Source organism: Corythoichthys intestinalis, chromosome 22 (genome assembly GCF_030265065.1).
Source record: "Corythoichthys intestinalis isolate RoL2023-P3 chromosome 22, ASM3026506v1, whole genome shotgun sequence".
Lineage (NCBI taxonomy): Eukaryota > Metazoa > Chordata > Actinopteri > Syngnathiformes > Syngnathidae > Corythoichthys > Corythoichthys intestinalis.
The window spans coordinates 29,723,713-29,749,465 of NC_080416.1; the positions used below are offsets into that span (position 1 = coordinate 29,723,713).

The window sequence follows — 25,753 nt, forward strand, 5'->3', positions numbered from 1 at the left end:
TAGTGTTTTGCCTTAAGTAAGACTGCGTTTCCCATGAGCACCAGCGCATAGTGTCGTAAAATCCTCCTCTACCGATCGCCTGGCGATAGATTAAATGAAATTTCTGTTTGCAGTGGCTGTGTGAAGGATGAATAATATTGAGGTAATGAATCCAGTTGTGGCTAAACAATAGCATATGACGGTTAGCAACCGTGTGGCTAACTGCCAGGTCAGCGAGTTAAAGCCGGGCCAATGTTTATTCTTGAGAGTCCTTTTATCCTCCTCAGACAAAACTTTTTGTCTGTGTTGTTGCTCTGCCATCTTTGCAGATTATCAACAAATGGGATATATTTCAATGGAGTCGTGTTCAGGCTGGGATACCTCTCATGTATACAGATATGAAAAAGACTGAACCTTGTATCAGGAAATTATTAGTCATTTAATGTGGGGTCCTCTGGTGGGACCACTGGTTATTAGTCACTTACTGAATTCGGCGTTGTCACGAAAAAAAGCCAACTTTGGCACCCCATCCTGGTGAGGCCCGTGAATGAAAACCCACAATTTTCAAAACTTAAAACCTCATATGCCTCATGAACAGTCTCACCAATTTTGAAGAGGATCCAACAAACTCCCTGGGTGCCAATGTCTCAGATATGCACCCTGTAACGCAATATAAATTTCACATTCAATCCAAAATACCAGATTTCTTGTTGGGTTTGGAATATTATATAGTAGTATTATAGTTTTGCACAAGGTATCGACTCCCCACATTTCATCGCTCCACATTGAAAAAAACCTAATATGAGGGGACATTTTGAAAAATTCAAGGGGGCGATGTTGAGCCATTTTGTTATCGTTTTTCACAAAGTTGCAAAATTATCAAAATCAATGTCAAGCCGTATTTTTGTGCAAATTTTGGTGAGTTTTAGAGAATCTTAAGGCCTCCAATTCTGTTGCCACTAGCTGGCCCTATAGGGTTGATGCAAACGACCCCTCTACAGGACCCTTCAGGGTACGACTATCATCAAGTAAGGGAAGGTTGGTGCAGATATGTTGTATATTTGTCCACTTATGACTGTTCAAAATTTGTGGCGAGACAAAATGGCGACGGTCATTTTCATTTTCCTGTTTGGACCCCTCTGCTTCAAAGAAACCTCAATATTTTTCATCTGGCACCTGAACACATGTCTTAAGACTCCCTTGATGCAGGTCAATTTCTGATGATGATGATTTTTTCCTCTTGGAAGAGGAGCCGGTCTCGTTAATAATAATAAAAAAAAAAAAAAAAGGCGGTTACTGTTCCCAGCCGGTGGCGCCAGGCCTGATATTTCAATGCAGTAATGTTCAGGCTGGGATACCTCTCATACATGCCAGATATGAAAAAGACAACCTTGGATCGGGAAGTTATTAGTCATTTACTGAATTTGGCGTATTAAACCCCCCAAAAAAGGCCGACTTTGGCACCCTGTTCAGGTCAGGCCCATGAGTGAAAACTCACCATTGTGATAACTTTAGATACCATATGTCTGATGAACAGTCTCACCAATTTGAAGAGGATCCAACAAACTGCGTAGGTGCCAATTTCTCAGATATGCACCCTGTAACTCGATATAAATTTCCCGTTCAATCCAAAATTCCTGATTTCCTGTTGTGTTTGGAATATTTGTGCGACTTTTTGGAGCAGTTTTGCACAAGGTATCGACACCCCAAATAATTTAATTGCTCTAAATTAAAAAAAAAAAACTAATAAAAGAGGCCTTTTTGAAAAATTCAAGGGGGCAACATTGAGCCATAGTGTGGCGGTTTTTCGCAAAGTCAAAAAATTATCAAAATTTACGCCAAGCCGCATGTATCGGCAAGTTTTCGAGCATGTTAAAGCCTCCAAATTGTCCATTTTCATTTGCCATGAAATAATAATAGAAAATAATCCTTTGCATTACAATGGGGCTCTCGCATCACTTGGCACTTGCGCCCTAATAAACTGATGAGAATATCGTTTTTTTCCCTGAAGCCTCAGATTAAAATTTCTATAACTGTATACAGTGATATGAAAAAATTAGGACACCCCACGAAATATTCAGTTCTTTATTAAGAAATGTTCACATATCAATTTCTGATCTTGTTTTTCCTTATCTCTAGAAAAGAAAGTGATGTAATTGCAGGTAAACAACAAAAAATAACATTGTACATTGTTTTAAATATATCAACAAAAATGGATATTCTAGCTGAGGAAAAAGTTAGGACACCCTACTACCTAATAGCTAGTGTTAGCCCCTTTGGCTGAGTTAACTTCACTGAGACGCTTTTTGGAACCATCTACCAGTCTTTGACATTGGTCTGAAGAAAGTTTGCACCCACTCCTCAATGCAGAATACTCCCAGTTGTGAGATGTTTGAGGGGTTTCTTGCATGTACAGCCCGTTTCAAGTCACCTCATAGCATCTCAATGGGAATAAGATCTGGGCTTTGACTCGGCCATTCCAGGAGTCTCCATTTCTTCCTTTTCAGCTAATCCTTGGTGGATTTACTTGTATGTGTCACGTCTTGTATTTTTTCATGGATGATCTCACATGTTCCTCAAGCACCCTCTGATACACGATATAATTCATGGTGGATTCTATGATGGTGAGTTGGCCAGGTCCTGCATCAGCATGCATTTCCACATCAACAGTAGCAAGAGCCTGCTGTAGGTCCCGTGATGACATTTTGCTCTCGGGATGAACTTGCTTAGACGGCCAGACCTGGGCATGTTGGCGGTTGTTTTGAATGTCCTCCACTTGTAGACTTTTCCAGAAAGTGGAATAGCTGATTTTATATTCTTTTGAGGTCTTTTGAAATCCCTTCCCAGATTCATAAGGGTCTTACAATCTTCTTTCTGAAGGCCTCAGACAGCTCCTTTGATCTCATCATGGTGTTTTCTCTCACTTCAACCGTCAGGGGCACACCAAACAAAATGTGAGGTTTAAATAAGTGATTGAATGTGGGGGGTGCCTTAATTTATTCCTCAACAGAAATTGCATTTATTTAAAATTATATTTAAAGTTTTTTTTTTTTTTTTTTTAAATTATTTTTTTAATTACTTTTTTTCAGTTTTGTTTAGTTCTAACACTTAAATTTCTCAAGGTTGTTCAAATTGATATTAACTATCTATATGACCAAATACTGTATGTTAGAAAACACACAGGCTTCCATTGGGTGTCCTAATTTTTTCACGACTGTTTTGTTTTATTACTTTTATTTTGCGATGATAACAGTGTTGATCGCATCTCTGTCAATTTTTTGTTGACTGTTTTGTGAAGCAGATATTTGCATACATCTAAGTTTAAATTAAAACATAAAAAAAGGTCAGATGACTCACGTGACCTTTTGCCTCCGACAGCAGTAATAACGCTCTCTCGTGATAATTCATTCATCAAGTGGCTCCGCTTCCTATTTCCAGCCAACAAAACGTATCCATCATCCCGGCCGGGCTCGCAAATTAAATTTGGATTTCATAACGTGCCTTCAATAATTCATGCGGCGGCCGCCGCTTTCATATAAAGGCCCCTTTCGTCCTGCATGACTTTGACATGAGCGAGCGGCTCTGTAGGTTGATGATCTTTAATAACAATAATAATAATAATAATCAAAGGCACATGTACAGCCATAGTGAGAGATGAGAGACCAAGCTGGCTTCTTTGTGAAAATACAGCAGAGGTCAGGAGGAGAGACATCTTCTATCAGTAGATTCCTTTCACGTAACATCCCATCCTTCAAGTAAGTTCGCTGCATGGAGGACCCCCCCGCTGTGCACCCCCTTGCACACACACACACACAACACATACACACTTCCAAGTCATCCACTAACACTAAACGTCACATTAACATAGTTAAAAAGCGTTTTTTGTTGACGCATCTTGCACAGACAGAAAAAACAATGTAGCTAATAAATTTGTTAAAAACGGTTTGCCAGATTATAGAAAAAAATATATTTGAAGTTGGATGGGAAAATGAGTGATTTCAGATTAGGAACTGTTGGTTTTTGAACTTGGATTAACTGGATTTTGCATGAGAACAAATGAGAAAATTATGTCAATGAAAATAAGGTCAAATTCAAATTTTTTGTCCAGAAAAACAGCAAATGTTCGAACTATTATGTTTTTCCTCAATCATGTTTCCTAAAAGATTATACAAAGTGGTAAAAGGGAAAAAAATCAAACAAAACATTTACACAACACACTCAATTAAAATTAGTCAACAAAAATGTAAATTCCTTTTTCTCTTTTTTTAATTATGCACCATTTTTAGATTAATTAAAATTCAACACACGTGGCAGGAAAAATAAGTTTTTGATTTTGAGGATTTTCACTTAAAGAAAAAAAAACTGTTATATAGCCAAAAATGCATTAATTTTGTTACTACTTTAAGCCATTTTCTAAAATAAACTTGCTTTACTCAGAATATAAACTTTCAAAATGATGTCAAATGATTATTACAATTCAACACAAGTGGCAGGGAAATGTTTTTGATTTTAGTTGTGAGTATTTTCACTTTAAAATATATTGTATAGATATTGCATTACTATTTTAAACTTTTCTAATAAATTTTCCTTGCTCAAGAAGTGAAACCTGCGAGATTGATGTCAAATTATTAAAAATTCAACACAAGTGGCAGGGAAATATATTTTTTTTAATTGTGAGGATTTTTCCCTTTAAGAAAATTGTAGCCAAAAACGGATTAATTTTGCAACTTTTTTCTGCATTTTTTAAATAAACTTGCTTTACTAATGAATAGAAACTTTCAAAATGTCAAATTATGAATTATTCAAATTCAACACAAGTAGCAGGAAAATAATGACATTTTTTATTTTAGTTGTGAGGATTTTAACAAAAAAAATATTGCCAAAACTTGATTAATTTTGCAACTATTTTAAGAATTTTTTAATAATAAACTTGCTTTACTCAGGAATATAAACTTTCAAAATGATGTAAAATTATTAATTATCAAAATTCAACAAAGTTGCAGGGAAATAATGATTTTTTATTTTTAGTTGTGAGAAGTTTAACAAAAAAAATATTGCCAAAAATGTTAATTTTAATGCTGTTTAAGCATTTTTTTATATAAACTTGCTTTACTCAGGAATATAAACTTTCGAAATGTCAAATTATGAATTATTCAAATTCAACACAAGTGGCAGTAAAATAGTTTTTTATTTTAGTTGTGAGAATTTTAACAACAACAAAAATATTGCCAAAACTGGATTAATTTTGCAACTATTTTAAGCATTTTTTAAAATAAACCTGCTTTACTTAGGAATAAACTTTCAAAATGATGTCAAATTATTAATTAAAATTCAACACAAGTAGCAGGGAAGTAATGACTTTTTTTATTTCAGTTGTGAGGAGTTTGACAAAAAATATTGCTAAAAAAAGTGTTTTATTGCTATTTTAAGCATTTTTTTTTTAGATAAACTTGCTTTACTTAGGAATTGAAACTTTTTAAATGAATTGATGTCAACATAACTTCCATTTTTTGATTCATTTTTGGAAAATGATGACATTTTTTATTTTAGTTGTGAAATTATAGCCAAAAAAATATATATATACATATTAAATGTAGCTAATAAATTTCTTCTAAATGGCTAGACGGATTATAGAAAAAATATTGAAGTTGGATGGAAAATGATTGATTCAAGATTAGGAACTGTTGATTTTTTAACTTGGATTTTGCACGAGATCAGGTCAAATTCAAATTTTTTCCAGGAAAAAAAGAAAATGTTCAAAATACATTTTGTTTTTCCTCGATCACATTTCTTAAAATATAAAATTAGACAAAGTGGTGAAAGGGAAAAAATGAAAAAAACATTTATGGAACACTAAATTCCTTTTATTTATTTTATTTTAAATATGCACCATTTTCAGATTTATTAAAATTCAACACACGTGGCGGGAAAAGTGGCGTTTTCGATTTTAGTTGAAAAAAACAACAACTATTATATAAACAAAAATGTGTTAATTTTGTTATTAGTTTAAGCCATTTAAAAAAAAACTTGGTTTGCTGAGGAATATAAACTTTTAAAATAAATTGGTGTCAAATTATTAATTAAAATTCAACACAAGGGGCAGGAAAATAATGTTGAGGATTTTAACTCAAAATAAAAAGTTATATTGCCAAAAATGCATTGATTTTATTACTATTACTAAACATTTTTTCTCTTTAAATAAACTTACTTTACTCAGGTATATAAACTTTCGAACTTATGTGAAATTACTAATTATTAAAATTCAACACAAGTGGCAGGAAAATACTGAAGATTTTGATATAAGTTGTGAGGATTTTCACTTTAAAAAATTGCCAAAAATGTGTAAATTTTATTACTATTTTAAGCATTTTTTCTTAAATAAACTTGCATTACTCAGAAATTGAAACTTTTGAAATAAATTGATGCCAAATTATTAAAATTCAAAACGTGGCAGGAAAATAACATTTTTGATTTTATTTGTGAAGATTTTCACTTTAAACAATATATATTGTCAAAAATGTGTTAATTTTATTAATATTTTAAACATGAAAAAAAATGCTTGAATGCTTGAAATAAATTGATGTCAAAATATTCATTAAAATTAAAATTGTAAAATAATGTTTTTTGTTTTACTTGAGGATTTTCTCTTAAAAGAATTACAACCAAAAATTAATTTTGCTACTATTTTTAAGCAATTTTTTTAAAATAAACTTGCTTTACTCAGGAATTGAAACTTTTGAAATGAATTGATCACGCCATGTTCCTTTTTTTTTGGACTAAATTTCATACTATTTTTAACTCTTACTGCCAATCCAATTAGATGTCTATTGCTGTCTATTGCTGTCAATGGCAGCCAATGAGTTGACTTCAGGAAAAAAAAAAAAAAATGCTATGAAAACCCAAAGACGCGCAAAAAACCAAGCGCATTAAACTGTTATTAAATATTTTTGAAAGGGTTAAAAGCATGGGTAACTATACATAAAATGAACACACACACACAGTCACACACAATCACAGCTCAGTTGAGTAAACACTCATTTTCACAGACTTTTGGCTCTCGCGTGTGTGGGGCGGGGCTAGGGTCGGGGGCGGGGCTACTGCTACACACGGACCACTAACCCAAAAATGGAACAAGTCTTCTCACTTGTGGTGTAAAAGGAGGTAAGTGGATTAGTAGGGTGTGTGTGTGTATGTGTGTGAGTGTTAAGAGGTATCAGTGGTTGAGTGGCGTCGACTCTCCGTCTTCTCTGGGTAGCCCCCCCCCCCCTCGTGGCGGTCACTTGCTCGCTCTACGGGTTTTTCACTTTTGGACCTGGAAGATGAAGAGGCGCAGGTTGATGTTTTTGGCGGCCAGCAGTTTGTTGCACTCCACAGAGTCGCAGATGGGCAGGAGCACGTAGTCCGTCTCGTTGTCGTCGTTGCTGAAGGCGTAGTGGTGGATGACCGGCTTGATGCGCACGTCGTCGTAAGGGCCTTTCAGCAGCAGGAACGAGCATTCCAGCGCCGAGTTCACCTGAACGAAACACGCGCGGACAAATTGACTCGGCTGCAGCCGCATGAAGAAGGTTTCACAAGTAAAGTAGTACAGCTTCCAGAAATAGCAAAAAAAAAAACATCATGTTGAACGTTTAAAAAAACAAAAAAAACGGCAGCCACAAAAATCTGAAATTTCGACACAAATACAAAAAAATACGTCAAAGTAAAATCTAAGAATTTTTTTTTTTTTTAATGAAATCCACATATTTATAGGACAAAACATTCAAATTGTACCAAAAAACAATTTTTTACCTTTGAACTTGCACATAAAGTACTATAAAAATCTACATGCTTCACAAAAAACATTGAGAAAACATCTGAACACTTAAAAAATGCAACTAAGTTGATCAAAAGAAAATTTGCACAAAAAAAAAAACAAAAACAAAACATTTTTAATCAAATTTAAATTTTGGAGAATTGATGCATCAAAAAGGTAGGTGGGTGATTCTCATGAAGCTAAGCTACACTATGTCTTTCACCATTTTAAGGATCTAGTTCATTTTTGGTTGAATGATGGTTATATTATGTGACCAGTCCACCATTCCTTACCAAAATATTTTTTTTGTCACTGATTTTAGAGTCATAAATTCATGACTGGAATGCATCCATGAAAAGCTTTGACATTTTTACCTCAATACAGCATTATATTCAATCAATTTTCTTTTTAAAAAATTGTTTAACACTAAAAAATTAGCAGATTATGATAAAACTATAATGTTTTCTTATTTTGTATTAAAAATATTAAACAAAAATTTATTGTCCAAGCATGGAGTTTTCATTACTATTGCATTGTGTTCAAGGTCCTGTCTTAATCAATTTTTTTTTTTTTTTAAATAAAGTTACTCTGACCCATAATGCACCACCATAGACTTCATAATGTTTTGACGCGACATATTCGCCATTCACTGCGTCACGCCTTCCTGAAGGGGGCCGTCCCACACTCCTTCATTTATTTGCAGTCGGTCACATGCAGCGATCTAATGTCGGATTTAGATTGAAAAAGTACGAAAGCTGTACTGCATACAAACAGGAAGGATTGTCTCAGGAGTGATTTGTTCAAGGATTCCAGGTAATTATTGTATTTTTCGTACCATGCATGCATTTTGAAACGTTGCGAAAAAAAAATCGATGGGAGGAATTAGCCGCTACAGCATTGGCATTATACTTCGTAATATTTACGTAAAATAAATGCTACCTGCCAGTTTTTTTTTTTTGCTTCTAACCAAGAATTGAGACTGTTTTACCTCCATATCGATAAAGAATTCAGGGATTTAAGCATTTTTTAACAAGAATTTTCAACGCAAATAGCTCTTTGTTGTACTAAGGGGGCCGCCACAGTGACTTAACTAGCAGCGCATTCGACATTTACATTAAATAAATGCTAACTGACCAGTTTTTTTTTTTTTTTGCTTTTTAACCAGGAATCAAGACTGTTTTACGTCCATATTGATAAGGAATTCAGAGATTTAAGCATATATTCACACGAATTTTCAACGGAAAAAGCTTTGTTGTACCAAGGGGGCCGCCAGGCCTGCCACAGTGACTTAACTAGCAGCACATTCGACATATTTACAGTGCCTTGCAAAAGTATTCGGCCCCCTTGCACCTTGCAACCTTTTGCCACATTTCAGGCTTCAAACATAAAGATATAAAATTTTAATTTTTTGTCAAGAATCAACAACAAGTGGGACACAATCGTGAAGTGGAACAAAATTTATTGGATAATTTAAACTTTTTTAACAAATAAAAAACTGAAAAGTGGGGCGTGCAATATTATTCGGCCCCCTTGCGTTAATACTTTGTAGCGCCACCTTTTGCTCCAATTACAGCTGCAAGTCGCTTGGGGTAGGTTTCTATCAGTTTTGCACATCGAGAAGACTGACATTCTTGCCCATTCTTCCTTGCAAAACAGCTCGAGCTCAGTGAGGTTGGATGGAGAGTGTTTGTGAACAGCAGTCTTCAGCTCTTTCCACAGATTCTCGATTGGATTCAGGTTTGGACTTTGACTTGGCCATTCTAACACCTGGATACGTTTATTTTTGAACCATTCCATTGTAGATTTGGCTTTATGTTTTGGATCATTGTCCTGTTGGAAGATAAATCTCCGTCCCAGTCTCAGGTCTTGTGCAGATACCAACAGGTTTTCTTCCAGAATGTTCCTGTATTTGGCTGCATCCATCTTCCCGTCAATTTTAACCATCTTCCCCGTCCCTGCTGAAGAAAAGCAGGCCCAAACCATGATGCTGCCACCACCATGTTTGACAGTGGGGATGGTGTGTTCAGGGTGATGAGCTGTGTTGCTTTTACGCCAAACATATCGTTTTGCATTGTGGCCAAAAAGTTCAATTTTGGTTTCATCTGACCAGAGCGCCTTCTTCCACATGTTTGGTGTGTCTCCCAGGTGGCTTGTGGCAAACTTTAAACGAGACTTTTTATGGATATCTTTGAGAAATGGCTTTCTTCTTGCCACTCTTCCATAAAGGCCAGATTTGTGCAGTGTACGACTGATTGTTGTCCTATGGACAGACTCTCCCACCCCAGCTGTGGATCTCTGCAGTTCATCCAGAGTGATCATGGGCCTCTTGGCTGCATCTCTGATCAGTTTTCTCCCTGTTTGAGAAGAACGTTTGGAAGGACGGCCGGGTCTTGGTAGATTTGCAGTGGTCTGATGCTCCTTCCATTTCAATATGATGACTTGCACAGTGCTCCTTGAGATGTTTAAAGCTTGGGAAATCTTTTTGTATCCAAATCCGGCTTTAAACTTCTCCACAACAGTATCTCGGACCTGCCTGGTGTGTTCCTTGGTTTTCATAATGCTCTCTGCACTTTAAACAGAACCCTGAGACTATCACAGAGCAGGTGCATTTATACGGAGACTTGATTACACACAGGTGGATTCTATTTATCATCATCGGTCATTTAGGACAACATTGGATCATTCAGAGATCCTCTCTGAACTTCTGGAGTGAGTTTGCTGCACTGAAAGTAAAGGGGCCGAATAATATTGCACGCCCCACTTTTCAGTTTTTTATTTGTTAAAAAAGTTTAAATTATCCAATAATTGTTGTTCCACTTCACGATTGTGTCCCACTTGTTGTTGATTCTTGACAAAAAAATTAAATTTCATATCTTTATGTTTGAAGCCTGAAATGTGGCAAAAGGTTGCAAAATTCAAGAGGGCCGAATACTTTTGCAAGGCACTGTACGTAAAATAAATGCTAACAGCCTGTTTTTTTTTTGTTTTTTGCTTTTAAACAAGAATTGAGGCTGTTTTACATCCATATCTATAAAGAATTCAGAGATTTAAGCATTTATTAACAAGAATTTTCAATGGAAAAAGCTCCTTGTTTACATATGGCGGCCGCTAATTTCCTTACTGACTTGCCTTATAATTCGCAATATTTACGTATAAAGGCCGATATTTATGATATGCACGTTTTTTTTTTGCTTTTAACCAAGAATCGAGACTGCTTTACATCCATTTCTATAAAGAATTCAGGGATTCAAGCAATTCTTCAAAAGAATTTTGCAACGGAAAAAGCTCTTTGTTTACATATGGTAGCTGCTAATTTGCTTACTGGCTAGCATCATAGTTTGCAATATTTACATAAAAAAAAAACCTACTTGCACGTTTTTGCTTTTAACAGAGAATCGAGACTGTTTTACGTCCATATCTATAAAAAATTTGGGGATTTAAGCATTTATTCACAAGAATTTTCAATGGAAAAAGCTTTTTGTTTCCATATGGCAGCCGCTAATTTGCTCATTGACAAGCATCCTAGTTTGCAATATTTAAGTTAAATAAATGCTAACTGCAAGGTTTTTTTGCTTTTAACCAAGAATCGTGTAATATCTATAAAGAATTCAGGGATTTAAGCATTTATTCACAAGAATTTTCAACAAAACAAAAAAAAAAGCTTTGTTTCCACTTGTCAGCTTTGACGGAGATAGGCCCCCCTATGAATCGGCCCCGTGCCCCATCAATACATTATGAAGTCTATGGCTTTGGCAAATGTCCTTTTTTTACCATAAATGCATAGCTTTCATTAGAATCACCCACGTGTCAGAACTATACAACCCCAAAAATATAACTTGTGACTAATACGGGTCGTCCCTGGTTTTCGACGTGCCCGACTTATGTGATTTCGACTTAACGCATCTCATCAGCGGTTTTTTCTCCAGTTGCTTTTTTCTCCCTGCGTAACAGTGTCGCCACCTCTCAGCATTGATGGTAACTTGGTAAGTACAGTATATTACTGTATTTGCCATTTAACTTTGATTTTTTATTAGGTCCAATGAATCTAAATGGTTGATCTCTACAGTTATTGTATGCATATTTGTTACTTCATTATACTACAGTACATGTGCGGTCTGCTTTCCTTTGTTGCACTCGGTCACACCAGCGCTATTTTCTGTTAGTTTCGAGCGTTGCTTTCACATGGGGAAGCGGGGCGAATGCAGGTTAACATTTCAAAAAGGAAGAGAAACGGGAAATAGTGCGGGTTTGGCAATAATATGAAATATTATCGCGAAAATATCCAAAAACTCATCTAAAAAATTTCTAAAAACGTCACTAAGTACAATACAAAAAAATAACCTTTTTTTTTTTTTTTTTTTAAGGAAAATGTAATTTTAAAAAATCCACAAATCTAACTTAAATAATCCCCGTAACATTCAACTTCCAAAACAAACTCATTTTTTAACTTGAGCACAAAAAGTAAAATTAAAATTGAATTAAATGAAAATCTAGAAAAAAAGGAGTGAATGCTCTAAAGTGCAATGACATAAGAGGAGAGGCAAACAAATAGTCATATCAATGGATGACTGGGAGAAGATGAATGAAAAGCAGTGGAGAACAACCTGCTCCATATCCTGGAGGAAACATGGGTACAAAAGTATTATTAGATTTATTTATCTTTTTTTTTTTTGTTGTTTTTTTTTTTTTTTTTAAAAACACCATTACAGACAAAACAGCACAGTTAACAAAGCCAACCAATAGCATGTTTTCTGGAGTTGCCCAATTGGCAGGAGCTTAAAGCGCAAGACAATGTTTTCATCAAGTGTAGAATCTTGTTTGGAAAAAAATGAATTTCATGTTTATGATGTGTAATACTGAAGAAAAACATCAATAAAAGTCAATATTTCCAGGACGTCAGCAAAATAGCCGTTCTTGAACATTTTTAAATGCTACCACTAATTTAGCTAATCAAAAGCGAGTATCTTAGATTGTCCCACCTGCTTGTCACACACGGGCTTCCCACTGTGCTATGTGCCGGCCCGTCATGGCCTTTAGACTAATCAGGGCAAAACGACCAGAAATATCCCGTCCGCCATTGCTGGGGTGTGCCGCCCGCAGCACATGGCCAGTAACAGCTAGGGTTGCCAACCATCCTTTGAAAAATGGGATTGTCCCGCATTGAGAAACAATAGTGTGCGTCTCGTATTAAGCTTACAATTAACGCCCTCTGTCCTGTATTGTCATGAGAATCAAAAATAGTGTTCCATCTGTAGCGCGAATGAATACTGGTATGGTGCTTCTCAAGAATATGTTTTCTCCTCTGTGTACTTTATTTTCACTATTTGGATTATAATTTTGTGTTATATTTTGGAGTGATTTACGAAACTGTTATTGCTGGAGAGACTTTGAACGCACCTCAGTTTATGTTTGCACTTTTATGTAGTATTAAGTAGTATTAAAAATACATTGCCAATAATTATTGTTTTTCGATGTGCTTATATTATCAAATATGCACCCAATTCAGGTTAGAGTAAATTATGTCACAATTATTGTATTATATAAAAGAAAAAAAATCCTTTTTCACATACAGGTAGTCCCCGGGTTACGAACTAAATCCGTTCCTACTAGAGGTGCACGATAATTATCGGTCCGATAATAGGAATTATGACGTCATCCCGATAAATCCGATAACAATATATGTTATCGGGGCCTATCAATAATATTTTTGGCACGGTGTCGGATTGGGATGTGTGTGTTTGTTTCCACTCCTTTTTTGCCAGTATGCAAAGTTTTGTTAATGTTCTAGAGGACATACTTTTACTTCACGGAATTATAAACCTCACTATGGCAATTAGCAAATGTTTGCATTTTACAGTGTTATGTTTTGGTTACTGATAGGCTTGCTGTTCTATAATTGCCAAGTTAAGAAAGTTGTTTCATAGACCAACACGACAAAAGTCTGCTGTCCTTTCGTCACCTCTCAAGTTTTATCTGCTGACAAAGCACAAAACCTGTTTGGTTTGTTTGTTTTAGATCAGTGCTCATTATTCAGGGGAACACCTCGTCAATGATAATGACTGATTTATTGTGATTGACTCAAATTATATTTATTTGAAAAAATTAATATGGCCACTTTATTTGAAGTCAAAACTGTTCTTGTGTTTGTTTTGTTCATTATAATAATGTTCACGTCATCATGAAAATTCTGGTTTGGTCAAAGGCAAATCTATGCTGAATCAACCACTAGTATTTTTGACCTATGGGTGTTCAAAAACTCAGGTGAATATATATTGACAGTGGCGCTCTCATTTTCAAAGTGCGTGCAGTATTTTGGAAGTAAGCAAGAGCACACGGAAGAGACTCATGCAGAGCTGGACTCACGCAGCGACCCACTGTCTTCTCCGGTTCTCACGTGTCCGGCCGAGAAGTGCCGTTTTCGGCTTGGGATCGTCACGACCACCGCCCTCATTTACGGTTCTCCCTCGGCCGCCGCGAATGCGCTTTTTTCGGGCCGTTTGCCTTTTAGCTTTGACTTTTAATATAGTGAGAAATGAGGAAAGACCACTGTTTACTGAGTCTAAAAATGATTATAGGGGAGAGTCGGAAGCCAAATCAGTTAAGACGCCACTTAAAGACATTAGACCTCAATCTCATTGATAAGCCGCTTGATTGTTTTTCAGCGAAAACGTGCCGAATATTGCCAATTGTCACAATCGTCCCGCTTTGTCAGTGTTATATCAGTAAACCAGTGAGCACTGTGGTGAATCAGCGAGAATAAAAACTTCTGTCCAAAGACACTCCCCCCCCTCTTCTATTCAGTTTTGTTTTTTTCGGTCAAATTTTTTGGCATGTTGTCCTGAAGAGTAAATGTTTCTAATCAATTTGAATTTGTTATTATTTACTAATTTTATTACATTTTATTTTTCAGTATCAAATGGTCAAAATGTACCTTGAGTGTATTTTACAGTTTGGATGTGACTTTTTTTTTTTTTTTTTTTTTTTTTTTTACTTCAGGCAAATTGATGCGCGTTGTCTTTTCTGTTACAAGCAAAACAATGTTAATAAAGTTATACTTTATTATAAGTTGATCTATGTTACTTTTTTTCTTTAATAGAAAAAAAAGACACAATGTTAGGCTGAGGCGTACTTATAATAGTAATATTATAGACAAATGATACTATTTACAGTGGCGGCAGAGAGTTGGGGGCGCGCGAAACATTTACGTCTTCCTTGGGGGGGGCGTAACAGAAAATAATTGAGAAGCACTGATATATACACACATTATCGGTTATCGTATCGGTATCGGCCTTGAGGAGCAGGAAGTTATTGATATCGTTATCGGTTTCAAAAAATGAATATCGTGCACCCCTAGTTCCTACGCCTACTGCCCTCTGGTGGCTGGACTGTCGCCTTATGACTGAGGAGCAGACTCTTGTTTGACATGGATAAAGGACAGCTGCGCTCTGGTTTGGCCCACACAAGGCTGTAAGTTGTTTCAGCTAATATATCTTTGTGTATGCATTTGTAATTAAGTTTACAGCTCCAGTTTGTGGAGTTACATGTGAGTGATTTGCTATGAGAATTGTAAATACGTCATATTTAAGTTAGCAGACTTTTGTTAGGTAATTAGACTAATTTTATCGACTAAATTTACATATTGATCAGACTAGATAGATGTTTGAACAATTATTTTGTGTTAAGTGTTTAATTGTTAATATGTGTGTCGTTTTGAACATGTCTACATATGTGTTTTACAGCTTTACAAATTGTCAAAAGTGAAGGAAGTAAAAAGCTTCAAAAAGCACAGTTGCCTTGTTTGATGGCTGTAAAGCTGAACAACTTCACGTTTAGTGAGGACAAAACACGTTACGCGAAAATAAGATACGGTGAGGTACAATAAGGTACTGTTTATGTGATTAAAAAAATCTTTAAAAACAACGAGACAAAATGACAGATGAGACTCCAGAATCGTAAAGTCAAATCGCGTAAATCAAGTACGTCGTAACCTGGGGATTACCTGTACAAAAAAAAAATAATAATCAAAAGGTGACTGTTATCAGGCCGGCCGGCTCTACCAATGATACCCTAATTTTTATATTCAGGGAGTTGGCAACACTAGCAGCAGCTAACGTTACTGTTTACATTGACGGACGCTGGGATGCAACTGAGGTGTGTTAACACCCCAGTAAGGGCGACCACCACTAGAGAGCAACGTCCACAAATTTTCGTCTGAGTCTCTGACGGGAAAGACAGCGAAAAATTGAACAAGTACAGAAACTGTAAAGAGTGCGCTCCATGTTCTTAACTACTTTTTGTCAGTTTCAAGTTTTAGACAAACATTCAAATGTAACCCCAAAAAAATCTAAAGACACTTCAGGAAATTAACAAAAAATTACTATTTTAACTGGAAACAATTGTCCAAAGATGATTAAAAAATGCATTAACTAAAAAAATGAAAAATGGAGAAATGATGACGCTTGACCCAGGAAAAAATCTACAAGTAAAAAAAAAAAAAAAAAAAAACAACAACAAAAAAACTACACATTTAAAAAACATCAGAAATTTAAAAATGAACTTAAAAAATGACAACCAACAGAAATCTACAAACATGAACAAAAATATCTACATAAATCTACACAAAAAAACACACTCAAGTAAAATGCAAGTGTACTAACCTCTAAACCAGTGGTTTTTAACCTGGTTTCGATTGAACCCCAGGGGTTCGGAGGAGGTTAAGACACGCAGGGCCCTATTTTTGGACGCTGACTAAAGTGCCATTTTAGACCAGGTTTTGGGACTGGTTAATCCCCAATTTACAGGCTTTATACCATTTTTTCAACTGCTAGTCCTAGAGAAACTGGTTTGCTCAGTGGAAGGTTGAGTTTCACTTGGTATGCGGATGTACAATAGACCTACGTGTAACGTGCTCTGCATTTACACAAAAAATGACATTGGCGTCACATTTTACGCCATTAAAAATAATACGTGAGGCAAGAATGTGATAGCATGAGAATGTCGCCATGAAAACAAAAAATAGAAACAGTGTGAAATTAATCGAGTTTAATTTTTTTCCAAAGTGAAAAGCAAATCAAAAGGTACAATTATTTGTTATAAATTCACTCTTTATTGGATTTGTGAGAAGATTCATGTTTATTTTTTTAACATAATGACTGTACTAATTTGCCGATCATTTTGTACAGGGTTTTTCATTAAATTTGATATCATTTGAGATGTAAACATGACAGAAACTACACGTTTAAGGTTAATGCAACCAAGCAGGTTTAATATTGAATATTAGATATATTCCTCCAAATTTGAATGAAAAATTCTAAGATATGTGCATTGGGCCAGTCTTGGTTTAGTGGTCTGATGAAAAAAATAATTTGGGTTTTAGCTTGCTCGTATAATCAATTTTGAATTGGAAAATTCCACAGAGTTCGGTTAATGCACGTGCGAAACTCATGGGGTTCAGTACCTTTAGCATGGTTAAAAACGACTGCTCTACACTTTCAATTGAACTCCAAAGTCAACCAAGAAGTGTGCCTATTAACAGACACATTTGTCAGTTGAATAACATGGGGGGAAAAAAAGTCAAACTGCAAAAGTTGTGAATGTGACGCTAAAGTCGACGTGCGTGAAAGCGTTTTATTGGCTGATATTTACAGCTGTCATGTATGGTTCTCACCTTGCTCTTGAGGATGAGCTGGAAAGAGAGCGTGCGCTTGCACGACAGGTTGGGGTTCCGCTCCGAGTCATTGACGCGCGCCTTCAGCACCCACGTCTGGTTGAGCACGGTGAAGCGCGGCGTCTCGTAGTACAGGCGTGTGATGAAGTCGTCCGTGCGGTACGGTCGAAACTGTACCTCTGACATTGTCAAAAAAACGTTTCAACATATCAGTTCAAAACCACTGAAATGGACTCCTAAAAATCTCATTTTTTGATCATTTGAAAAAACCTTTGAAAAAATACCACAGGTCTGTCATTTGAGTAAACAAAAATATAAAAAGTTTTTTTAAAAATTACACATACTCCAAAGAAGCAAATATACATTCAAAACTAAAGTTGTCCAATAAAGCCAGTCACCTGATAATCCAAATTAATTCATTTGAAATACTGTCAGAAAATATCGGTTTATGTACATGCCTTTATGTATTGATCGGTCACAGTTTAGCACATTAGATGTGTCCAAGCTAAGCTGCTTTGGATTTGTTAACTGATGGGAAAGACCCTAATCATTCATGGTGCACAAATAAAATTTACAATGAGTTAAAAATAATGAATTATATAGTCTTCACATATGACTGCTAGGTCACCAGAAAGAAATAGCCACTAAGAAAAGTAATAAAACATAATAAAAAAATGTGTGCAAAAACCCCAGCAAAATGCATGTTGGGAATTGTCATTGCATTGGCATGTCGCGTAATCGCCTCACTGAAGTTGTAATGCTTTGGTCGCCCCCTAGTGGCACTTTGGAGTAACTAGTTTATACGTAACATATTAGTGAACATTTTGACAGATTTCAAATTTATTTAGGCAGTATTTTTGTACTTTCTCTATAACTTCAGTTAATAAAGCATCCAGTAGGTCATCACAATACAATTAGCCATAAGATGTTAAGTCCACCACTGCAAACATCGGTATCAGTTTGATATCGGTATCGAACTTTGGAGCTGGACAAGATCAGGGTATCAGTTAAAAAGTCTTTATCTGACAACTCTAATCAAAACGAGAGCAAATGTAAATACTATAGTTTGCAGAAACTGTAAAAATATATACATTTTTTTCTATACTGAAATCTAGAAATTTACCACCAAAAATTTTAAAATCCGCAAAATGTTTTTATAAAATTTTAAAAAATATAATTAAATTAAAATAAATTTAATACATTTTTAAAATAATAAAAATTTTAAAAATGTTAAAAATAATACTAGAAAAGGAAAGCTGGTGCTAACCTAAAAATGGAATAAATCTCAAAACTCATTACTATCAAATTTTAAAAATTCTAATAATGTGTATAGTAATTGATTGAGCACCAGTAAATTAGACAATTGAAACTATATTGGTAAAACATACTAGACGTGTTTGCCGGCGTGTCAATTCGTCAGCCGCAGACTCACCTGTGAATCCGATTTTCTCGTAGCAGAGGAGGCTGAAAATGCTGTTGTAGAGCTGCATGTCTCTGCGGTGGTTCTGGTCCATCTCGCCCAGGATGCCCATTAGCTCCGTGCCTGTCTTGGTGGGATGCGAGCACTCGCCCTCGTGGGCCGGCATCTCGTGAAAGGGGCCCTGCCACGGGCACCCGATGCGCTTATACTTGCACATCGTCACCCTGACACAAAAACACGTGCGGGCGATGATAATGCGGCGAGAAAAATGAGAATAAACTTGTGCCGATTACAGGTTTAAAGGCATACCGTGATATGCAAACGTCACAGTTTCAAAACCGCAAAAATTTTTTAGGTCCCAAAAATGCAGGGAGAAATCCCTCGCTTGCAGCTGCAAGGCTCAACAATCCCCTACCGGTTGTTACTCAATTAGTCAGCTGTGCGACACGATGGCTTGAGAAGGTGAAACTCCTGAACTTTTTTCCCCCATCAAAGAAAACTAAATCAGTGGTATGGGAATACTTCGGCTACAGAAAAGGTCGCGGCTTAGAGCAGGAGGGCCAACCGACATGTAAAACACGTTTGCGGCGGGTGGATGCTGAGGAGGCAATACCTCCAATATGATTTCGCATTTATACAAATTTAAAGCGGAAATGTGAAGTAAGGTTGGCCAACCATGTTTTTGAATAATATCAATGGCTAAACAGTTATAAGCATATTTTCGTTATTTTTTTTAACGCAACCCTTCCAGATTCGTTGTTTAACCCATAGCAACGCCCTTGACAACGAAAATGCTTTTCTTCGGCAATCTTATGAAATTACGTCACACCGGGAAGTGCGAGGGAAGTCCGCCATAGAACAGTATTGTTTGTTGAATTGCTTCTTGGTAAGATGCCACGGCGGTGGTAGGCGATGTTTTGTTCTCACGCAAACGAAAAGTTGTATGAGTGGCCAAAGGATAGCAGGGCACGTAAATGGACATCTTTCGTCCGCACGAAGCAAATGAATTTCACGCCATCACCGAGTAGTGTTCTCTGTTGCAAACACTTCGAAGATGCCTGCTTGCTTAACCGGTCTGCTTATGATCAAAGATTTGCCAAAAAGTAAGTGTGATTTTTGGATAGATGACTGATGACTTTGTCAAAGCAGAGCTGCCAACTCTTGTGGAATGAACAGTATAAGCTAGCGACGTTAGCCGAAAGTTAACTCGTGGCAATCCCCGATCATAGTTGTTGTTGCGTTCGTTAGGTTAAGCGTGTTGAAATTGTGCTTCATCTCCGATCTTGTCCGAAACGGTTAATCCACTGTCAATCGGGAAAGGGGTGTGGATGTGCATATAAGCGGGTCCGCGTCGCAGTAATTCACGGTCACGTTGCCGTAAGAGACACACAGCGCCGTTGAGTTTGTGCATTTACTTGTATTTGTATTATGTATTTCCACCTTCATGCTTCAAGCATTGCATTGCATTTGTATGGTTCGGCGTTTCTTTCACGGTGATCTCTTGATAGCCTTCTAGTTTGTGTTATACGTACGAGAGCTGCTGACAGGTGACAACAACAAGCGCGTTGCTTTTAATGTCTGGCAGCGAATCAGTGAGCGCGCAATGTAGTCTCGGGATAACACTGAAGTGGTGCTTTGTAATCTGTTCGCTTGTGTGAAAAAACTACATTTCCTCACGCCATTAGACGCCACTTCCTCCCGAGAGCCCCGAGCTGTGTTGTACTGTTAGCCCCATGTGTAAAGAAACACAGTTGTCAGCACGTCGTGTGTTCGATACATTTGTAAACAAAAAGCTCATAACAAGACACTATGCACGATCCGTTTAAGAGACGCTGGAGTAGTAGGAGGCGAGGAGGAGATCAGCGAGAAGCAAAACTTCGCGGTCGAATGTGGCGGCAGTCCGCTATTATTTTGTTTTCTTATTGTTGCCACAATAAAGTGGAGAAAGCCATCAACGACTCATCTTCTTTCCCCCCAACGTTTTTATATTATTATTTTATATGCACGAGAGCTGCCGGATCTGCCAAAATGAACATGAAGTCTGATTATTATTTTTTTTAACAATGTCATCAGATAGACAAAAACATAAAATTATGTGCAAATGCCTGCATCTTCAAATCATGAAAATAACAGCCTATATCTTACCAATCTTGTAATCTCAATGGGTCTTGTATCCATTCCATGTCAGGTAGTCTAGGCACATTGTTTGCATCCTGATTAGCGTCTGGCTAATACGTACGTGTTAGGTCAAACATAAAATTCCAACCTCCTCTTCTTCCTCCAACTCTTCAAAAACTTGGATCCCCTCCCTTGCGCTCGATCTATCGCTTATATCGGTTTGAATCATTGTTTGAAGGGCTTTGTATGGCGGCCGTATGTATGGAGCTGTCATCGCTGTTCCCGGTGTGACGTATCACTTCCGGGTTCGTCCCCTTTCAGGCTCGAACATCGGAAACGCGATTATTTTGTCAAATATACAACATATAAATTATTTTTTCATGCTTTATTTGTTGGACAATGTTTAATTACTTTAATTGTGACTCTATTTGGCATGTTATGAAATTACTTCACATTTCTGCTTTAAAGGTGAGTAAACACACGTTTCCCATCAGCTACAAGGGTTAATTCCAGTGTTTAGTGTCTGGGCCGTGATAAAGCATACTATAAGGTAAGCTTGTGAACAAGGCAGATAAAATGGCTAACTAGCATGCCTAGACGACTAACTAGTTTCCTCTAACATCAGCCTACGGTACTTTTGCACTTTTGTGTGTACTTTTGTGTATTATGTTGCAATTTCCTAATATGTTTTGAAAAGTAAAAATCCTGTTCAATGGAAAAGTTTTCTTTTAAACCAGATATCTCAAAGTGACACATTTTAGAGCTGTAATTACAATACCGTGATACCGTGTAACTGTAATATTATTGCTTAAGGTTATCATACTGTAAGAATCTCATATCGGCACATGCCTAATCAAGAAATACGGATTTCTCCCTCTCACCTGTCCTGGCACTCGTCCTTCTGGTGTCTCTCTAAGCTGGACCTGGGGAACTGTTTAAGGCAGAAGGTGCACTCTGTGGGCAGCTCACTGACCGCCTTCTCCACCGCTAGGTTCCTGCAGCACAGGTTCTTGCTGATCTCGCACCTGTGCAATGAAAAAAACAACGGGATCAGCGTCACGGCTCCAAGGTGCATCAGGAAGGCGCAGTGCCGTACCTGCAGTTGGGACAGGTGGCCTGCTCCTCCTTCAGACGAGAATCGGCCAGCAGGTGGATGAAGCAGCCCGCGCACATCAGGTGACCGTTGGTACACTAGTGATCAAAAACGGGACATTATCGACTTAGCAAACTTTTATTAAAAATTTTTTCTGATGAACCATCATTTTTCCATAGCTATGAACCCTTATAGTGCGGTTTATTTATGGATTTTTACAGGCATCTTTTGGTAGTGTTATCCCATAATACTATGTGAACAACTACGGCTTGTATTGTGGAAAAAAAAAAAAGTCATCTTGTAAAGATTTGGGTGGTTGGGTGATGCTTATAGTTTTTGTTTCTTTAGACAGCAATATTTCACAATTTAGATCGGCTCCAGATTAGTGCTGCAACGAATAATCGATTAAAGATTTTAATTGAATTTTGCTGCTTGGAGTATTCGTTTAATTAAAGTGGCGTTGTAATGGTTTGTTTTGAAAGTGTTTGCATTTAGTTTTACTGATTTCGGTGGACACTCTGCCCTCTGGTGGCGACAGTGAATATAACTCATTTTACATGGCTGAATCTAGCTGCTCCCTGTTCAGAGGAACATAAGATTAGTTGTTTATAGTTTTTTAGTTTTGTTTGTGATGTTTTTTTGATACATTTGTAATTTAATTCATAGGTAGATTTAGCCATCTTTTTGTGGGAATATGTGTTTGAACCATTTGTTAAGAGCACAGAAAAAAAAAATGTTAGCATTTTTTAGCATTTAAGATCACGGATTTTGCGATGTAAATTAACCAATTGCTCTTTTGTTGTACTTGGCTCCTCATTCATTTATTTTTTTCATACCGTTTGAGGCTCAGCTCAGGTATTTTAATTTGTTCCTTATCCGATTACTCGATTATTCAAACTAACAGTGCATCGATTAATGGACTACTAAAATAATCGATAGGTGCAGCCATAATCCAGATTAGTATGTTTAGTTTTATTTATTTACGTTTTTTTAAACTGGACAAATATTTTAACATGCAGGACTTTAATGCTGATATATTTGACATATTTTTAAAAATATAATCCAGATTAAACCTAGTTTGGCATTGATGTATTCACATGTGAATATTATATAATAATAATTAGCAATAAAACTAATGAAATAACTGCAAAAATGTTTTTCATAGGTTCTGGATTTTGTGAATGATTGAGGGACTCTGAAGGGCTTTAACTGTGGATATTATTATTGCTTGTGCTTGCACTTATTAAAGTTAATAGGGTGAAGGGCGAGCACATGGGTGACAGTGAGCAAGTGACTTTGTGGCATTCAAGGGCAATTGGGAGAGGTGGACTACTTTTATTTTCAAGGGTGTTGAGCTTGGGAGTGACTTTAGTTGAAGGTTATTTGAAGATCATGTCAACTTTAGAGCTGTGGTAGTCCATGCAGATTGCAGACCACTGGATGGGGGTGGGGTGTGTCAGCTGCACACACTTGCTCGCCTGTGCTGTATTATTTATAAATCCAAGGGGCGTCAGGTTGTCACTACTTTCTGAATTTTAGGGGGACTTGTGGGGGGTACATGTTGTGTTTGTGACACATTTACCTGATACACAGACGCCTTGGGCAAGTCTAGGCACACGGTGCAGCAGAGTACAGAGTACAGTCTCTCCTCCAGCTTGCCGGCCTCCCCCTCGGGCACTTTGGTCTTCTTCTTGGGCGGCTCTTCAGAGTCGACCTCGGGCCGCGACCCGACTTCCTCCTGCCCGACGAGCCCTACCCCTGCCCCGGCTACAGCCGCCTCGGCCACACCCGCCACCGCAACCGCAGACACGCCGGCCGCGGACATCACCTCGCCGTCTTCCATGGCGGACATCCCGGCCCCTCGAGAACTTTCAACGTGCCCCACCACAAAATCTGATTAGCTTCTAGGCTAACTGACAGCTAGTCGGCTAACACCCGTGCTAAAAGCTAAAGGAGGATGCTAGCTCACTTCTTCTTTGGGGGGCTATTTTTCACGCTTTTCCGAAAGTCACAACCGAGGTGAAGACAAAATGTCACCCGCGTTGGGAGGACTTACGGTGCGGATAGCTAGTTGACACCGAGCCCTGAGCGCTCCGGTTGGAAGGAGGGGGGAGGTGGGCAGCCAGAACAAAAACAACTCAGCTGTTTTTGCTGGGGGGAGGCGGGGGCTTTCTCCCTTCCGACAGCTCGGCTCGGTTCGGCTGACCCAAGTCCGGCGTGTCCGCTCCGGCAGCCCGAGATGTCGGTCCCGGTCCGCGGACGCTTGTTGTTGTTGATGATGGCTCGTCTCTCAGGCTCACACAGCCATCTTTGTTTTTCTCCCTGTCCGTCTGCCCCCTGCTCCCTCTCTCCAAGTGTCACCTTTTGTTATTCTAAGAATCCAGCTTAAAATGGGACTTGTTCGGAAAATATGCTAACATTTTCCGACCTGTATAAATCCCCAATTTGTTGCGGAAATCCCCGCCTTTTGTCCCCGTCGACTGGTCGTGTCGAATCGGTGAACGGCGGAATGTTTTGTTGTGCCCACAGATGACTTGGGGGTATTTAAAGAGTTGGTTTTGGCGCATGCGCGCTAGGCACAGACGAGGCAAGGGCTTTGAATGTTGACCAAAGTTGTGTCACCTGACTACTTTTTAAAGCCGTTCGAAGACACGTCGGCGCCAACGAGGGTACATAAAAGGGCTTTGGTGACCACAACCCATTAATAACTAATTTTAGGCAAAATTCGACGGGAAAAAACGCATTTCGTGTCTTTATGTTATATGAGTGTTTGGCAAGTAGGTGTGGGAACCTCTGGGTTCTTCATGATACGATTTCTGATACAAGGTTCAAGACAGTGCTTAATTTGTAAATCATAAGGTGCCGGAACGCAAAGTACATACGATAGCGCAGGGATGACGAGACGGGCACAGGTCCAGGAACAAACTCAGAAAATGGTGCTGAAAACAACACGCAAATGCCCACTTGCCATGCTGTGGGACTTACAAGCCTCAATTTCAGATAATATTAATATTAATGGTATAAATGTTATGACAACAATTTACAATTATTTAGGCTATACTCCAGGGGTCGCGTTAACCGAATATTTTCCGTCGTTGACCGATTTTTTTTAAAGCTGTGACGGAAAAAAGAAGTCCATCCCTCATTTTGACAGGTTGCAATTCACACCCCAGACCACAGGGAGGCGAGTGAGCATATTAATTAGCGATTGTCTCTCTTAATGCATGACGTCGTTGGCCTAGAGGTGTGCAAAATTTCCGATTCTTAGATTATTCGCGATTCGGCCGTGGAAGATTCGAGAACGATTCACAAACATCCAAATTCCGATTATTGAAATATGCCAAGTAAAGCGGAAGTACAAGACACTCAGCGCGCCGCGCGGTCTTCGGGGCGCAACAAGGAAGAACGCAGCGAGAGTAGCTAAACATGCTTCTCATTACCCGGCCCCTCGGGTAATGCCAATGCTCACGGCTCTAGCTCAACTCATGCCACGAGATAAAAAAACACAACAACATACCTGACTGCTGCCGAAAAGCTGCTACAAAGTACGTCATCCACATAATGTAATGGTAGAGATCATTTATATAGGACTAGATGCAATTTAGATTCGGTAGCCATAGCAGCACATCTACAAAAAGCTAGATGCGGGCGTTAGTAAACGGCCGCCATCTTAAAGCAGTACAC

The 25,753-nt window shown here is 37.8% G+C and overlaps 1 protein-coding gene across 1 annotated transcript; it reads right to left on the minus strand.

Annotated features, from left to right (window-relative positions):
- Positions 1 to 1,218: 1,218 nt before the first annotated feature.
- On the minus strand, positions 1,219 to 24,613 carry zftraf1 (zinc finger TRAF-type containing 1). The gene is made up of 6 exons (XM_057828470.1): positions 23,652 to 24,613; positions 22,073 to 22,167; positions 21,858 to 22,001; positions 18,871 to 19,082; positions 17,439 to 17,617; positions 1,219 to 7,492 (listed from the first exon to the last, which is right to left on the minus strand). Exons 1-6 carry the CDS (start codon positions 23,919 to 23,921, stop codon positions 7,280 to 7,282), a joined length of 1,113 nt encoding a protein of 370 aa, XP_057684453.1. The 5' UTR covers positions 23,922 to 24,613; the 3' UTR covers positions 1,219 to 7,279.
- Between the last annotated feature and the right edge of the window lie 1,140 nt (positions 24,614 to 25,753).